The sequence below is a fragment of the Poecilia reticulata genome, chromosome 5 (assembly GCF_904066995.2).
Source record: "Poecilia reticulata chromosome 5, P_reticulata-male-v2, whole genome shotgun sequence".
In the NCBI taxonomy this organism is placed as follows: Eukaryota; Metazoa; Chordata; class Actinopteri; order Cyprinodontiformes; family Poeciliidae; genus Poecilia; species Poecilia reticulata.
In genome coordinates this window covers 9,669,480-9,685,398 of record NC_088834.1, presented here as the reverse complement: position 1 = coordinate 9,685,398, position 15,919 = coordinate 9,669,480, and the positions used below count along the sequence as shown (strand labels likewise).

Genomic DNA, 15,919 nt, shown 5'->3' with positions numbered 1-15,919 from the left:
AGAGCTAAAACTGTCCCAGGGGCACAGAGTGGTTTATGTGTTTTTTTTACTGTCAGAAGAAAGAATTGTCATTCATCCCGAAAAAACCTTTACAACTCAACAATGTTTTCACTGAACCCCATGCATTTAACATACAAGTGTGCTCTTTGTTTGGGCTATTCTTGTTATTCAGATTAGGGATGAACTAAAACATGTTTCAGCTTGAGCACATGAGCACATCATCTCTAAAGTGACATATTGAGGAGGAAGCATCATGTGGTAGGAGTTTTTTTTTTTTTAATCAACAGGGATAGGGGTGCTGATTCCACTTCAGTATATATATATATATATATATATATATATTAAAAAAACATCACACATGAGAGGGAAGAGACATTTATTGTAGGTGTTTTGCTGTCAAACCCATTGGAAGGTAATTACAGTTGTTAACACATTCTCCTGTCCTCAGCATGCCTTGCTTTATTTCAGTAGTACAATGTAGATATTTTGCCATCAACTTTTAAAAATCAGCTTGGAATGAAACATAGTCATCGGTTACCATACATTTTATCAATTTGTGCTCAGGGTTTACCTCGCCTCCCACTCAATGACCATTGGCGATGGGCCCCAGATCCCTGCAACTCTGCACACATGAACTGGTGTAGCCAAAGGATGGACAATCAATTTGGAAAGGGCATACGAAGGATTAGTAAAGCCATTGCAAAGTTTTTCAGTTCATTAAACCCTTTAACAACAGAATAATTATGTTTATATTTTTAAGGAATCATTTGTAATCAAACTAGATGTGTTCAGTGGCATAGAATACTAACAAAGGCATTTTATTTCAATAATGGTTCTTATGGAAATGCTCTCAAAGTGAAGATTTGTCAGTATAATTTACAACTGGACAAATTAGTTCTGACAATGTAATAATGTAATAAAATCTGAAAACAAGGTCAATGTTTTTAAGTGAGACTTAATTTAAAAGTCTTTGTGATTGAATAAGTCTTAGGTTTCACCTCTCAGTAATTTAAAGAGTTGTATTTTCAGGAATACATCTATTTTTACATCAGATACTGACTGCTTGGCATGTACATGTTTAGCTTAAAAAGAATGGAAAGTGATCAATTATATGGCACATCTAAGAAGATGCGTCATATGAGAAATTATATAGTTTCCTTCATGACTTTTTACAGACACAAACCTAATGGTTAAATGGGCATTGGACATGCAGATCTTAATCATTTCATTTTAACAGTAGCTTTCTGATGAAAACTAAAAATGCCTGAATTTACCAATACAAACAACATGACAGGATAATTAGTTGTAAGTGGTATTCACCAAATCAGTTCTTGGAAAACCCCTATTAGCTGGAAGCATGTTGGAGAGCATCTTAGAAGTGTTATTGCTGTGTTGATACAACCCTGGCCAATATAATCAGTAACAATGCAGCAAGTGGACAGCAATGCTGAAGACAGGAGAGCAAACACTTTTTGTCCAAGAATTTTGAGTGAGATTGGTGTTTGTGTTTTTATTAAGTGTGTGTGTGTGTGTGTGTGTGTGTGTGTGTGTGTACACGTGAATGACTGAGTGAGACAGAGATGAAGTCAAATCCGAGTCAGCTGGTGCCAAAAACTGGACGGCATGAAGTTTTCCATTTTGTCTGCAAAGAAGCCCAGCGGTGCAAAGAGTGTGCTGAAGAACTGTAAGTAAAGGAAAAGCAACACCAAGCCTTAATTCATCGTGCCAAAAGTTTCTCAGATTTTATGTTGAGGAATACCAAAATATACTGGATATATTATGTGTAAATAATCAGGCAGCTCTAAACAGCTCTATTTGCAATGATACTAATGGTCAGACTTCAGAACAGATGAAGTGACAACTACATCTTTATCAGCCATTTGAATTCATGCTTCCTGTTCTGTACTTTCAAATAAATAAGTGATCCTTAACTTTCTTGGTTCTGAAATAAAAAAGGCTGAATATGAACAGAGTATAGAAGACCTTTTTATCATGTTATAATGTCTTTCCCAAGGTATTGTTTTGACTCATTCATGCATGTTAGAGCAATCCTTGAATCTCCCATGGCAACCATTTAAAGGTTCCTAAACACCTGCTCACACAATGTGCCGCCTATTTCCACAGAACTCCACCTTGGAGCTTCAGTCAGCAGCTGAGCTTCCACCACACAGAGCACCCCTCCTCAGCTCCTCCCCCACTGACTAGGGGCAGCAGCAATTAGCAAACACCTGGTGAAACTGTACGTCTGCTGAGCTCATGTGAACGCTTGCAAAAGGTATCATGGAAATGCATTGTTGTGATGACGTGTTGAAGGTAGAGTGTTGAAATGCTCTTAAAAAGACAAAGGCTAATTTCAAGGCTTTGAATGCACCTATGGTGCAAAGTCACATTTCTAATCAAGTTATGTTTGATATATACATAGCAGTTGAAGGTAATATATTTGCATGATTATGCTAAAGAATGGAACTATGTGTCTGGAAAATGCATAATAAACCCCTTTAATCCAAAATCCATTCATACTTGTAAAGGGGTCTCTTTATATAAAAGCTGGTTTAGGAATAAAAACGAAAAAAAGAGAAAAGAAAAAACAAAACGAGTCTGTAAAAGGCCCTGGAAAACCACTGAACATTTTCTAATAAAACTGCAGCGAGTTGCTGATGGAAGTTGCATTCTTGATTAAGCTACGCAAGTTTGATTGATGCGTTTGACACATCAATAATTTAAATAAAACAGTAAATCATCTTGTAAAGCCAATCCAATTTAATAATATAAAATAATTCAACTTATTATGCATGACAGATACCCATAAATAATAAAACCTGCAGACTGTAAATACAACTCTGCAGTCATAGCAGCAGCTTTACTAAAATCTGTTTCTCCTCAGAGGGCAGAGCTAACCTCTGAATTCCTCAGCTTAACGGTTTCATGCTTTCTAACAGAACATTACACAAACCAGGCACCCTGGGTGTTGAGTAAAACTCTGCCCTCGAGTTTTAATAAAACAAAGCAAAGAGCACAACATGTTCTCTATGACCTTGTTTCTGTGACGAAAGAAGGCCCAATGAGTCTATGTAGTCAGACGTAATAAACAAGTCAACCATAAACTAAAGATTACTCCAGAGTACAGAGTGTGGTTAAAAACAGTTTCTGTAACAAATAACTATAATAGGAACCCATTCACTCATTTATAGCCTTTAAAGGTTAGGCTGCCATGAAGCTTATGGTACTGGCAGACATTGAAGACAGAAGCTGAAAGTGATGTATTTTCAACAAAAAGCCCATAAATTAGCAGAAGATAACTAACTTCTAAATAACTAATTTAAAATATTTAAAATCACTATCAATAGATGTTCATAATATGTCAGAGTTACGCAATGACAATACTTACTGCTTTGGCAAAAACACCCATGAGCTCAGGAAACTGATGTGTGAGCATGGCCAGCATGGCAGTGAAAGAGCAAAGGCCTGCTGTGAAGAGTATGAAGAAGGGAAGCTCTTTCTTTGGGTATACAGACACCTCATGAAAAGCTGGAACAAAAATAAGAAAAAAATACACCCAGAAAAATTGATATAAATGGAAGATAATTGTTCCAAATTGCTCAAAAAGGGAAGATAAACCCTTCTAGAGCAGGTTGAAGCTGCTGAAACGTACAGGGGAGCAGTTCTCTATCTGCCGTTTCTGTGCATCCTGGGTAGGGGTAAAATAGGTGACCCTTTTCCAAGGGGTATGGAATTATCCGGAAGGCTGAAATGACAGAAACTGGTTATAACAAAGATTTATCCAAGACATTAGGAAATTATAAAAAAAAAAAAAATGTGACAAAGGGAAAAAAGGACACATTTGCTAGAATTAGATTGTGGTAAAGCAAGAATACAAACAGTGATACATACTGCCCTCCCAGGTGCAGTGTAGCAGGTTTAAGGCTCCTTCTGCTCTTTTCCAGTGTTGCAGGTGGAAGAAAGCGTATGCTACTGCCTCACTGTCCCCCCTCTTTAAGATGTGCTCGGGAGGCAGAATCAGGCTCTTCATCTCTAACAAGTACTATAAATGGGAAATAAAAAAATGATGAATAATGTTAAATGTTTGTCTTGCATGGTCTCCAATTCGTTTTGGGGTCTGATCACAAGTCAGAGTCATATGATGCTTTGCAAAAAACCAATACCTCTTGAACATTGCCACATTTTGTCTAAAGCACCAATGTGCCTTATTGATATTTTGTAAGACAGACCAATAAAAAGTAGTGTCCAAATGTGAAGTGGAAGGAAAATTATATATAATTTTCAGAAGTTTTACAAGTAAGGAGCTGAAAAGTGTGGCATATATTTGTATTTGGCCTTTTGTTTTGAGTCTTTCTGTGGAATATCTCTAACTTTTTACAACGTTTTAAGTCTTAATATGCAAGTTTGTTTAGTTTTTTTTTACCCCATAAGTATGTTTACTAAATTCATCTTCTCACTAATTCTAACCATTTTCGCAGAGAAAAATCCTTCCTACAGCATGATGCCACAATCACCATACATGAAAAATAGACATATGTTTCAAGAAAATGAAAACAAAACTGACATAAAAAGGCAGGAGAAAAATAAAGCAGATGGAAACATTACCTATGTTTTTATGTGAACACAAGAAGTGCATATTTCAACCCAATTGTAAATTAAAGTCGTACAATCTTGTTTTCAAATGAATGCATCAATTTATTTGACGTGGTGTAATATTGTATCTATTTAAAAAGCATAAAAATTTGAAAAATCTGACACTTTTATGCAGTTTCAATAGTTTACTTTTATTGCACTAATAGATTCTCAGTCAGTATTTGACTGAGTCGAATTGTGCAACTCGTCCTGCTAAACTCCCTGCAGACTGAAAATATATTTTCATCATGTGAGGTATTTGTGAGGTATTTTTGAGAGCCTTGTTTTGCAATTGCATGGAGGGGGAGAGGCTGGGGTGTTCCCAAGCTTTCTGTTATTGTTACAGTTCATTTTATGAATGTGTAACATGTCCAGATCAGCCCTCTATTCTTTACCAACTCTAAGTTTGTTCAGTGAATTAGTTTTGACCACTGAGTTGACAACAGCTGACTAAACAGGCAGTCTGCCTGAAATAACAGATGACAAGCTTCTTGAAATACAAGTAAAGGTGTTTTGTTTAATGTTTTTCTGTCATACATATATTAGTTAAATTATGCAAATGTTAAGGAAGTCACTATTAGCTCGATGCACGATGCACGATGATGAACCTGCCACTCTATAATTTACCTCTGTGGTGCCAAGTGTAGCAAGGGAGTCTGTAGAACAAAGCCCCTGTGCAAGGCTGGGGGCCCCCTGGGCTGGATTCCCAGGCGGCCAGCATCACAGAGCTCTGGATCTCAGACTGACACTTTGGGAAGGTTGGCCCAGAGTTAATCCTGTCTAATCCCCTCCATGGTCAGAGGCTCAGCCAACCAGCCTGACCACGCTGCTTCACCCCTCGCCCCCTGGACCGCAGCCTGCCCAGCCTGACCAGGCTCATCCTCCTCTTTCTACAACTTCTCTTTTCATTTCTCTCAGTTTGACAGTCACACAAGGTATACAACCTCTAATGTTCTCTATGTTGTTTTAGTCTTTCACATGGATGTGAAAGAATCAATAAGAATGTGTAGCATGCACATAAGACAGTTTTCAAACATTGCTATGATGAAAAGTCTTTTTTTGTTGTCTTCATTAAAGCACCGGAAACAAATATGCTCTACCTCTATTATACATCTGTTTTGTGTTTCAATGGCAAATAAAAAAAAAGCATAGCTTTAAGTAATAATGTTCCAGCATTGCCTAGCATTTGACATGGCAAGCATACACAATTTGAATTACAGCAAAGCCAGACTGCCAAAAAACTACTTGGACTTGCCAAAATATTCCTTGACATCAGCATAGCAACTATGCTGATGTCATAAATATCATACATGCCATAAATATCATACATACAATCTGGGGAAAAAAAAACTTACCCAAGTACCAAAATTTCACAACAATGTCCCATTTATGACATGGCCTCATCCTATGTGAATCTTAAGCAGGCATTCGGACTGCACTGACTGTGCATGTTTCTCTGCATGCTGAACTCTTGAACTGATGTCAACCTGGTCTACATTTTGATTCAATCATACGATTGAACTTTTTTCCTGGATAATTAGTTGATCATTAAATATGAAAAAAACTAAATCAACAAAAATAATCCTTTAAAAAGAAGCACACTTCTGACAGTACTGCAGTTTCCATGCCAGAATACAAGAACTATACCTACAACCTATATGACTGTGGATCAGTGGGAAGATAGATGTCCTACAATCCAAAAGGTGAGTTATTTGTGTAAGTTTGTAAGTAGGATTGGGTGAATCTGGTTTAAATGTAAAGCGCTTTGATCAACATGAACAGAAAAGTGTTGCCTTTGCCAATATTATCTCCATATGTCATTTACAAACATAATACACATACTTAAAATATGAGAGACCCCGTAACAGCCATTTAATTTTCTGAAACAAATTGGCATGTTTTTTTTTTATTCACCAACAAACATGGTAAGACAGGAAATTGACTTAAGGCTGCTTTTGAAATCTCTTCAATGTGAGGAGTCGTCTTTCATAAAAATCTTTCATCAGAAATGTAGGTTGCATCCATCCATTGACAAAAGGTCAAAAATCATGGAGAAAACTCCATTTAAAAATCTAATAAAAATCAATTTTGCAAATTTGTGTCCTAAATAAGCACTACAAGATACATTTTGAAACCCACAGACAGAAACAACCCTTTAGAGGAAGGAAGGAGAGGTCAGCAAATGCAAAATCTTTCTGTAACATAATCTTGAAAAAGTGAAGTAGGTTTTTTCCCAGCTTTATTTCTGTCTTTACCCATACTGAAGTGCTGTTGATAACAAGCGGAGAGTATACAGCAGTCGCGCAGACCTGCCTCTTCTGTGTTTTAAGATTAACCATTTAGAGAGCCGCTCAGCTGTTCTTCCTCACATGCCATGGCATTAGACTTGGTGACACCTTAGTCACACACCCCACCACCACCACCCTGTTCTGAGGTCTGGCTCTTTAGTCCCAGCCGCCTCTTTGATGAAGGGATTGAGTTTCATGTGTTCTCCTTTTATCCTGGGGCACTCATAAGCCCAGAACATAACCCATAAGCCTCCGTCTGATTTTCTTCTGTGGCTCTTTTTGCCTCTGACATACAAGCAACAATGACATCAGCTTTGTAGTTGCTGTATGATTGATGGGCATGCATTTTTGAAACTTGAAATAAAAAGATTAAAAAACTCATTAACATACAGCTTTAGCCAATTTTACTACAGGAAGGGAAAATACCAGAAACCTTTCAGCATTTGGGTAAATCTGAAACTACATGGCAGATATCTATAGCTGCTCCATTTTTGCTGTCAAAATCAAACCTCATGCATCTTTGTTTCAAACTAACTTAATCCTGTTTCTGTGTCTCAATTTACAAACTGAATAGCCTATTTTGGTGGCAACATGAAAAGTCCATATTTCAAGCTCTGTGATGAAAAACTGCTGCTGAAGTAAACTAGCAAAAAAAATTGTAATTGGATCACCCTGCAAGCTTAAAAATGAATGTGGATTGCCAAACGGGGTTGTAAATGTAAATATAAAGCAGATCAAGGTAGCAGGGACGTGTAGTTGGCTCTGCAACCATTTACAAAACTGTCGAGTTTCCGAAATACCAGTTCATACATTGGCTAAATAGAATTGGCAGACAGATGGAAAAAAGAAATGAAGATTAATAGAAGACTACAAGAAGAGGAGGAGAACAAAATAGAAACCGACAAAGGAGAACTTGAGGCAAGATAGAAAACCTGAGAAGAAAAAAGGAAAGCAGCTGTGTGCGAGGACGACAGCGTTTAGCCACACTGAATTGTATGTGGATAAAGATTACTTGTGTGGACATTTTACTGGCTTTGACAAGCCTGAACGAGCTCAAATAATAAAGCCTTGAATAATATTCTCCTCACACTCGTCATATATAAACCACTTTATCCTCAATGAATTTATTCATTTAAAAACATCTAGTTAGGTCACCAAGCTGATTCTAACCACCAGACGTGTCAACAGTCAACTACAGAAGAGCTCTTGGCCAATTTTCTAACATTTTAGGATACTCTTTAAGGTCAATGTCAGTTACTTTTTAAGAAATATAATCCAAAAAGATATAATAGAATTAAAAATATTTGTTTCTAGTAATCCTGCCATCAGTTGTAATTTATTATAGTAGTTGTATAGACTATGCTATACCTTATCAATGAGAACACAATTATTTAAAAAGGTAAGATTGCTATTGTGCTTATTAAAAATTATCATCATTAGGTTTACTGCGACAGACTGGCGACCTGTCCAGGGTGTACCCCGCCTCTCGCCCGGAACGTTAGCTGGAGATGGGCACCAGCAACCCTCCCGACCCCACCAAGGGACAAGGGGGTAAAGAAAATGGATGGATGGATCACTAGGTTTACTAAAAAGCTGTCTTAATTTTCCAGGTCTCTTTAGAAAGGCTGTAAACTCATTTAATTTGTCTCATTGTAAAATCATAAGCACCGTTTGACATCTGGTTACATAAATTCACACCTGTAAATCAGTAATAAACATACTGATGTGTTGAGTATATGGGTGTTAATGCAGTAGCTGGGGGCTGTGCATATCCAACTGCTGGAAATAGGGGAAAGGCATTTACCAGTTTCTTTTTCTTTCAGACATACAGTACATGTGCATGCAAAATTTACATTTATTTTCATTTTTGAAGAGACAAAAAGAAAGAAAAAAGAAATGCCCCTCTAATTTGTTTGTTTTACTTCATTGCAGCTCTGATATTTAAACCAGACCGGATTGTTATCAAGTCACACGTGATGCATCCTAAATGGCCACAATGCTTTTGTAAGCAGTGTTTTCATGTAAATCAGATCTGAACAGTACCAGTGACACAAAAATACACTTTGATCATAATAACAAATGCTAAACTGAAATCATATAAGGTTTTTCTGCTCATACAGTTCACTTACTTTACATTAGGGCCAGATTCATCTATTCACATGCCGATAAGCAAATTATTAGACAACTTTGAGTTAAGTGTCTTGCGCAGGGGCACATCGAGAAATCTTAATTCAAACCCACAATTTTCAGATCCTCTCTCAACCACAGGTGCCACAACAAAAAGGACCCAGGCTTTGGGAGATTAGGGCTTTACTCCTACTGTTGAAAAAAAAAAATCTGTTTATTTGTTAATGTAGTTGTTTTAAGTCTAATATAAATGATTTTTGTGGATTATTTTAAACAAGAAATGTAATTACGGCAAAACAAATGTATTTACATTTTGGCATGAGTTTTTCCAAGACTCATTGATTTTTAAATCCATTTCAAATTAGTTTTCTAGAAGTGACTAATGTGTGATTAGTGTTTTGGATCAGAAACTGAGAGGGGACTACATGTCAGACAGAATAGTTGCAAGGCATCTTTTGTAGCTCAAGAGATGAGAACATTTCTACAAAGGGCAGAGTTACAGGTGCACTCATCCATCAGAAGTTGCAGACAGCTCAAAACAACACCCTGCCCCCACTTTTCAGTGTTTGCATTTTCATACCATAGACTGTTATATGAGAGAGAAGGAGGGAGCCCTGAGCATGTAGGACAATTCTGGGTCAAAAAGTAAATGTTGAACGCTCCAATATATCATGATGAAAAGTGTGCTCAGTTTTGGATGAAGATGGGGTAAGGGAAGATAGGAAGATAAGAAAGCAAAATGAGGGTATGTGTTGAGAAGAGAGATGGTGACTCCCACCATCTCTCCTCATCTTCCTTCCCAGGACAGGGGAAGAAGATGAGGACTCTCACTTTAAAACGAAAGTGATGTGGAACACAGGAAGAGTAGCCATTGTTACGGCAAAGGCTAATGGAGATCCAAATAAACAAACACAAATGATGAATATAAATGAATGTTGTGTCATTAACATTCACACAAACTAACACACTCTCCTCTTTAGAACACGAGGATGTGTGACTGTGTATATTTCTGTGATATTTAATCACAGACATGCAACTGATGTAACATTTAAAAGAGGCGTACAGAGGCATTCAGGTACAGTTTCGTGTTCCTTCGGTTCAATGTAAATCCAGCAAAACATAACTCTTCTGTTATGCTATGATATGTTTTAAACAGAACATTTGAACAAAAAAAACCATGTACAGTTTCAAAGCATTGTTAAGCAAGCGTGAAATAAAAAAAAAAAGAACAGATATATCAAAGAGTTCAACAAGGCTTGTCTGAACTGAGAATATGCTGAGATTTTAGGTACAATGACCCACACTGACATCTGCTGGTGAGTCAGCAGTATGTCAACACTTTTATCTGCAAACACAGTGTTCTTGATTGCTTCACTTATTGTTCCATCTGACAATTAAAAAAAATAAATTGAAAATGATTCAGGTATTTCAAAATATAGAATTGTCAGAGGGTACTTCTTTGTATTTAGGGTTTATGAGTAGGATGAGTTAGTAAAATAAAGTCCAGCCCATTATTTCATAGTTAAATATCACTTATTACATTGATGTAAAGCTTTCATGAGGTCCAGTTTATACTTATTACTGACCTTTGGCACATGTGGATTGAACTCAACAGCTCTGTGTATCGCCTCCACAGCATTCATCTCTGCTGTGCTCAGCCCTCGTCTAGAGGCTGCTTCTGGAGAAAACCTGAAAAAAAGTCACAGACAGTGGGTTTAAATGATATGGACAGCAGATGATTTACAAGATTAGCAACTACTTAGTTAAGACAAATAGGAACATACTTATCTGAAACTGCCCGTGCTTTCAGCAGTGCAGATGTGTAGCAGATAGTGGCAGATTTTGGCAAACTAATATCTAAAATAAAAGCAGAAATAGTTTTGTGGATGTTGTACAATTATTGTGACATCAGAGCTACTTTCTACGACTAGTTGCAAAATATTCAACATTCCGTTTAGTCTTACCATCATATTTTGCGAGGACTGCTTGGACATCAGCGTATGCCTGAAGCTCCAATAGTGCCTCCAAGAGATTTTCATGTATATTTAGCATTCCCAACAATGGGAACTCTTTCATTAACTGAAATGAGATTTTAAATCACATTAGCACTACATATTCTGAAATGTATTTTGTGTGTGTGTATACACATATACAATATATATACACATATACAATATATATATATATATATATATACACACACACAAATACATTTGGACAGATATGCGTTTGTTTGAGAGAAACTCACATCTCTCATCATTTTTACTGCTTCTTTAATCCGGCCCAGTTTGCGTGCACACATCGCCAGTCTGCGTTTAATGTAAACCAGTAGATTGATATCTTTCCCAGCTGTAGGTCGCAAAGAAGACATATGCAGTGTTCAAGAAGTGTTAAAAAATGCGGAACACAAGTAGAATTAACATATGCATCCAGTAAACAGAACGAATATAGAAGAAGCTGCTAATTAGCAGAGGTCAAAGTTACAGCAATATATAATTGCACAGCTCTTTACAGAAATTAATGAACCAACTGCAGACTAAAGTCAATACTTTACACATTTGAGATCTGGTGTTGCAAAAGAGCATGCAGAATTTTACATTGCACTTGACTACATCCATTACCATGGACAATTACTTTGCTGAGTATATTCACCAACTTTGGGGACTTGCATTTTAATTGATCAGCTTTTGGATTTCAGGAATCACTGTTCAGTCGCGTCCATCCTTACCAAAACTCAGTGCTTTTCTAAAGAGGCGTTCAGCTTCTGTGATGGTTGTGGCTTCCTCTTCTGCTAGCAGCACGTACGCAGCAGCACATCTGCACATGCAAATATGCACAAAAATGAACAAAAAACACACAAAATATCTCTTTTGAATTTGACAACTAGAAACTACTGTTTTTTGCAGATGTACCCAATGTAAAATAGCATAATTTATAAGAAAGGGGGGAAAAAAAGAACAACATATATTCAAGACGATTCATCAGATATGCAAACAAGCTCCTATGACACATCTGTGTCATAGGAGCTGTGTCATTGTACTGTTATTATTAGGTTATCACCAATCAAGTGATTAAAATGTATACATTTTCTCTTCAATAGCTTCGACAGGTCAAATACTAATGTAAATCCCTAAAAACTATGGATTTATGTTGTGATTTTTGAAGTTTCAGTAGCATGATCTGGGACATGATTGGCAGCTGTGTAAAAGTAGAACTTACTCATGGTTCATTTCTATGGCCTGGTAAGCAGCTCTGATCCTGGCCTGAGGATTTCTCTCTCTCCATGCCTTCTGCATCACTACGGAGATATAACGAGCTAAGGTTTATGAGGGTTATTTAACAATGAGTTAGAAGTAACGTCTAACAAACCTGCATCCTCTGGCCTTAACTGTTGAGTATCTCCTGTGAAAAAGGTCTGATGATCTTGAGCAGAAAGGTTCATATCATAATAGGTCAAAGGTTCCTTCCCTGTCACCCAGGTGTACCTGCAGTACATACATATTTCACCAGAAACTTAAACTAAAATAAGTACAATTTCTCACTCATAAATAATATATTTAATAAAGTGTGGTTTCTATCATGAATTATAATTTTTAGATGACTTAAAACAGCAGCTAGTTATTGTCATACATACCTGTTGTATTCTGCTCCTCTGAAAAGGTTTAAAGGATTCCTCCAGACCTTGCAATCTATCAAAAGCAGGACAACTTGTCAGCACATGGAGTATTAAGATTCCTACTGCTTTTAAATACACAAAGCTCATATTTATTTACCAGAAACACTGGGTCTGGAATCTGCCTCTCCATTAACTGATGAGAAGAGACCAGTTGATGAGCTGCTCTCCACCCCACCCAGCAGAGGACGCAGGTGGCTCACAGACACTTGCTCAATAAAGGACGTGCCATATTTGCGAAAATACCACCACTCAAAAATCTGTTCCAAGTAAAAAAAAAAAGCATTGAAGAGAAACAAATATAAAGCAATAGTTATATTCTCATGTCATTATAAACTAACATTAGAGAGCATGCCAATAATTCTAAATCTTAACAATGCAAAACAATCAATTAAAAATACTCATGTTTAAATAAATTCAAAAAGACACAAATAGAAGGTGGTAGATGAAGGGTTAAAGAGAAATAGCAATGTATCAAAATATGTGAAAAGAAATTGAACATTTGTGAGTCATTATGTTGATCCGAAAACAAAACTTTTAGAAAATGGTTTAAAAGGAATATTGACAAGTGTTTAAAGAGTTAAATTCAGACAGAATAAAATACTTTTACAATTGTTTTGACTAACTGAAACTAACCTAGAACTTTCATTGAGGGATCGTGTTTTGAAATTGGAATTCCATTACAGACATGCATCCACAGTAGTTATTAAAAGTCTTGGTCAAGTAAAAAAAAAATCATAAAAATTTTAATGTGGTTCTGTAGATGTGCACACACTCCTATAACTGGGTATTTGGCTTTGTTCATAATTAACCATTACATTCAACACCTGTTGGGAGTGCATAAATTTACCATCATTTAAAGTGCTTATGATCAACCCTAAATAAAGTTCACCTGCTCGTTTTGGGTTTTCTTGATATTTTCTTAAGTTACATTTTAAAGTCAAAGTCAAGGTCCACCGACAGCTCCCAAAGCACCATAAGGGTCAATTTGCCAAAAGGTGTCATTGATAAGATATGCACAAAATTATTTTCAAGCCATTAGCACTTTCCACCTGACAAAGGAAGGTGGGAAGACAGTGTGTTCCAGAAAAGAAAAGTGATGTCTTAATCTCTTTAACAGAGCTGTTTCAACTTTTTATACCCACTAAAGATGTGCAGAACAAAAGCCCTTTGGATGGCGATGGTGTATCCTTCAGAGGGTGAAAAGTTAGCACCGAGATAGCATAAATAAAAAGCTTTAATAGTCGAGTTGGAAACTTACAAGGATAAGACCAGAGATAAGGGAAGAGGTTCCGGTGAGAGCCACGTAGAATTTAGGAGTGAGAGTGTTCAGAAACACTGAAGCTGAAAGACAAACATGAAGTAGAGCAGTCAGATTTGTGCAACCTAAACCACAAAAATGTGCTGTTCCGTGTCGTTTCTCAATATGACAATAAATGAAAGTTCAAACATAACTACTTTTTTGCATTTATATGACAATAAAATATCTGCTGTCGCATTTGACGCTATTTAGCTAATTTAACCGACTAATGTAAAGAGCATACTTCTAAAAAAATAAAAATATTCATTAAGAATGGGAAAAATGTTAAATATCACATGATAGAATGTAACTAAACAGACAAATTCCGCACAAAAGACCATCTTTGTTCGTGTACTCACCACACAAACAACGAGCTGTCAAAATAACGGCTGCTGAGATAAAAGCTACAAACCCTAAGGCTAACAGCAGCTAGCATCAAACTGCAATAATTTACCTGAAGTAAGAGTTTCCTGCAGTTTCAGCGGACTCCACACGACATATACCATAATCAGCACCATGCCGAACCAAACGAAGCATACGTAAGTCCATGACCAGGAAAGCCAAGACTTCAATTTCTCTAAAAATCCGAGAGATGGGGGATTACTGCCAATGGTGTCCTCCATGTTTCTCCGGATGTCTGTAAACAGTGGCGTCACGTGACCATCGAAGTCAAACTGCTTTTATTTTGTAGTTGCAAAATCAATTTCCGGAAATAAAATAGAATTCTGTAAACACTTTTAAGTCAATGGCTCTTGTGTGACGAATTTAATTGAACAAGTTGAAGGGCCATCCAGAGGTTTTGATACATCATGATGGACATGAATGTTATATTCATTTTGGGAGGTGGAATGATTATAGAACAACCAACTTAAATTTTAAAAACAAGAAATTTGTCATAATTAAATAACCCCTCTAATATATGGATAAACTTTGCAGAGGAATCAATGCTCTGCAAAGCTCTGTTGATGGTTCTGTAGCCATCAACACGATTCTGGTATAATTCTGGATTGATATTTTACCAAGGCAGAATTAGGGGAAAATCTGAAAGTTTTCTGTAATTTACTGATAAACAGTGAACCAAATATTTATGAGTTTGAATGTATAATTTTACCATCAGGGAAAACCAACTGCAATGTCTAATTATCCTCGCAATTCTTTTTTTCAGTTCATTGACATTGCTTATTGTATGATCACACCAACCCAAAAAAGAGGACAAATTCTTTTGATTAAATGATTAAAATACTAAAAAAATAAACTAGAAATATTATCATAACTGGTTGGTTTCACAGATGGCATTTACATAATTAGCCTAGTGTTTTTAGGCAACTTTTGTAACAACATGAAGCAAAGTAAAAAGTAACTAAAACAGTGTCTTCTTTTAAACAGCCATATAGTATCTTTGGTAAAGCCTGAATAATATATTTATAGAAATATATTTACATAATACATTAAACGGAGTAAAGAGTTTATTTCTATTTTATAGAAGAGTCTAATTTAAAATCAGTTACGTTTTATAATAAGAACTGATGTACAAAGTATATTATTAACATTAAGTCTGATTTGTAATTCAACATTATATCAATGCAATATTTAATCATTACACTTTAGTGACTGTTTGAAAGCCAGAAGTTTTAAGAGTAATTCTCAAATCTGACATTTGCTGGACTGTTGCCCCTAATACTTGACAACAGTTGGTCATTGTGACTTGCAATGCAACTAAAGTCCACAAAGGGGAGCAATTGGACAATGAAACCGTTAAACTATAGCGTCTTCAACTGTCTGCAGGTGGAGACAATTCAGTGTTGAATCAATGTTGTTTTTATGCAAGTACTTTAGAAAATAATGTCTGTAAAAGTGAAAGCTGATTTGTTAATTTCCTAAAATATCTAGAATACAAAT

The 15,919-nt window shown here is 36.3% G+C and overlaps 1 protein-coding gene across 1 annotated transcript; it reads right to left on the bottom strand.

Moving 5' to 3' along the window:
- Nucleotides 1–359: 359 nt before the first annotated feature.
- LOC103464373 (suppressor of tumorigenicity 7 protein-like) lies at nucleotides 360–14,679 on the bottom strand. The gene is made up of 15 exons (XM_008408422.2): nucleotides 14,475–14,679; nucleotides 13,982–14,064; nucleotides 12,821–12,980; nucleotides 12,682–12,736; nucleotides 12,417–12,532; nucleotides 12,267–12,345; nucleotides 11,776–11,864; nucleotides 11,296–11,396; nucleotides 11,012–11,126; nucleotides 10,832–10,904; nucleotides 10,634–10,736; nucleotides 3,892–4,042; nucleotides 3,653–3,745; nucleotides 3,389–3,528; nucleotides 360–1,682 (listed from the first exon to the last, which is right to left on the bottom strand). Exons 1-15 carry the CDS (start codon nucleotides 14,641–14,643, stop codon nucleotides 1,587–1,589), a joined length of 1,623 nt encoding a protein of 540 aa, XP_008406644.1. The 5' UTR covers nucleotides 14,644–14,679; the 3' UTR covers nucleotides 360–1,586.
- Nucleotides 14,680–15,919: the final 1,240 nt, after the last annotated feature.

Coding starts and splice junctions, on each gene's coding strand:
- LOC103464373 (XM_008408422.2), bottom strand. CDS start 14,643: ATGGAGGACACCATTGGCAGTAATCCCCCATCTCTCGGATTTTTAGAG. Junction 12,533..12,681: donor AGAGGAGCAGAATACAACAG/GTATGTATGACA, acceptor TATGTACTGCAG/GTACACCTGGGTGACAGGGA. Junction 1,683..3,388: donor TGGGTGTTTTTGCCAAAGCA/GTAAGTATTGTC, acceptor CTTTACTTACAG/TTCTTCAGCACACTCTTTGC.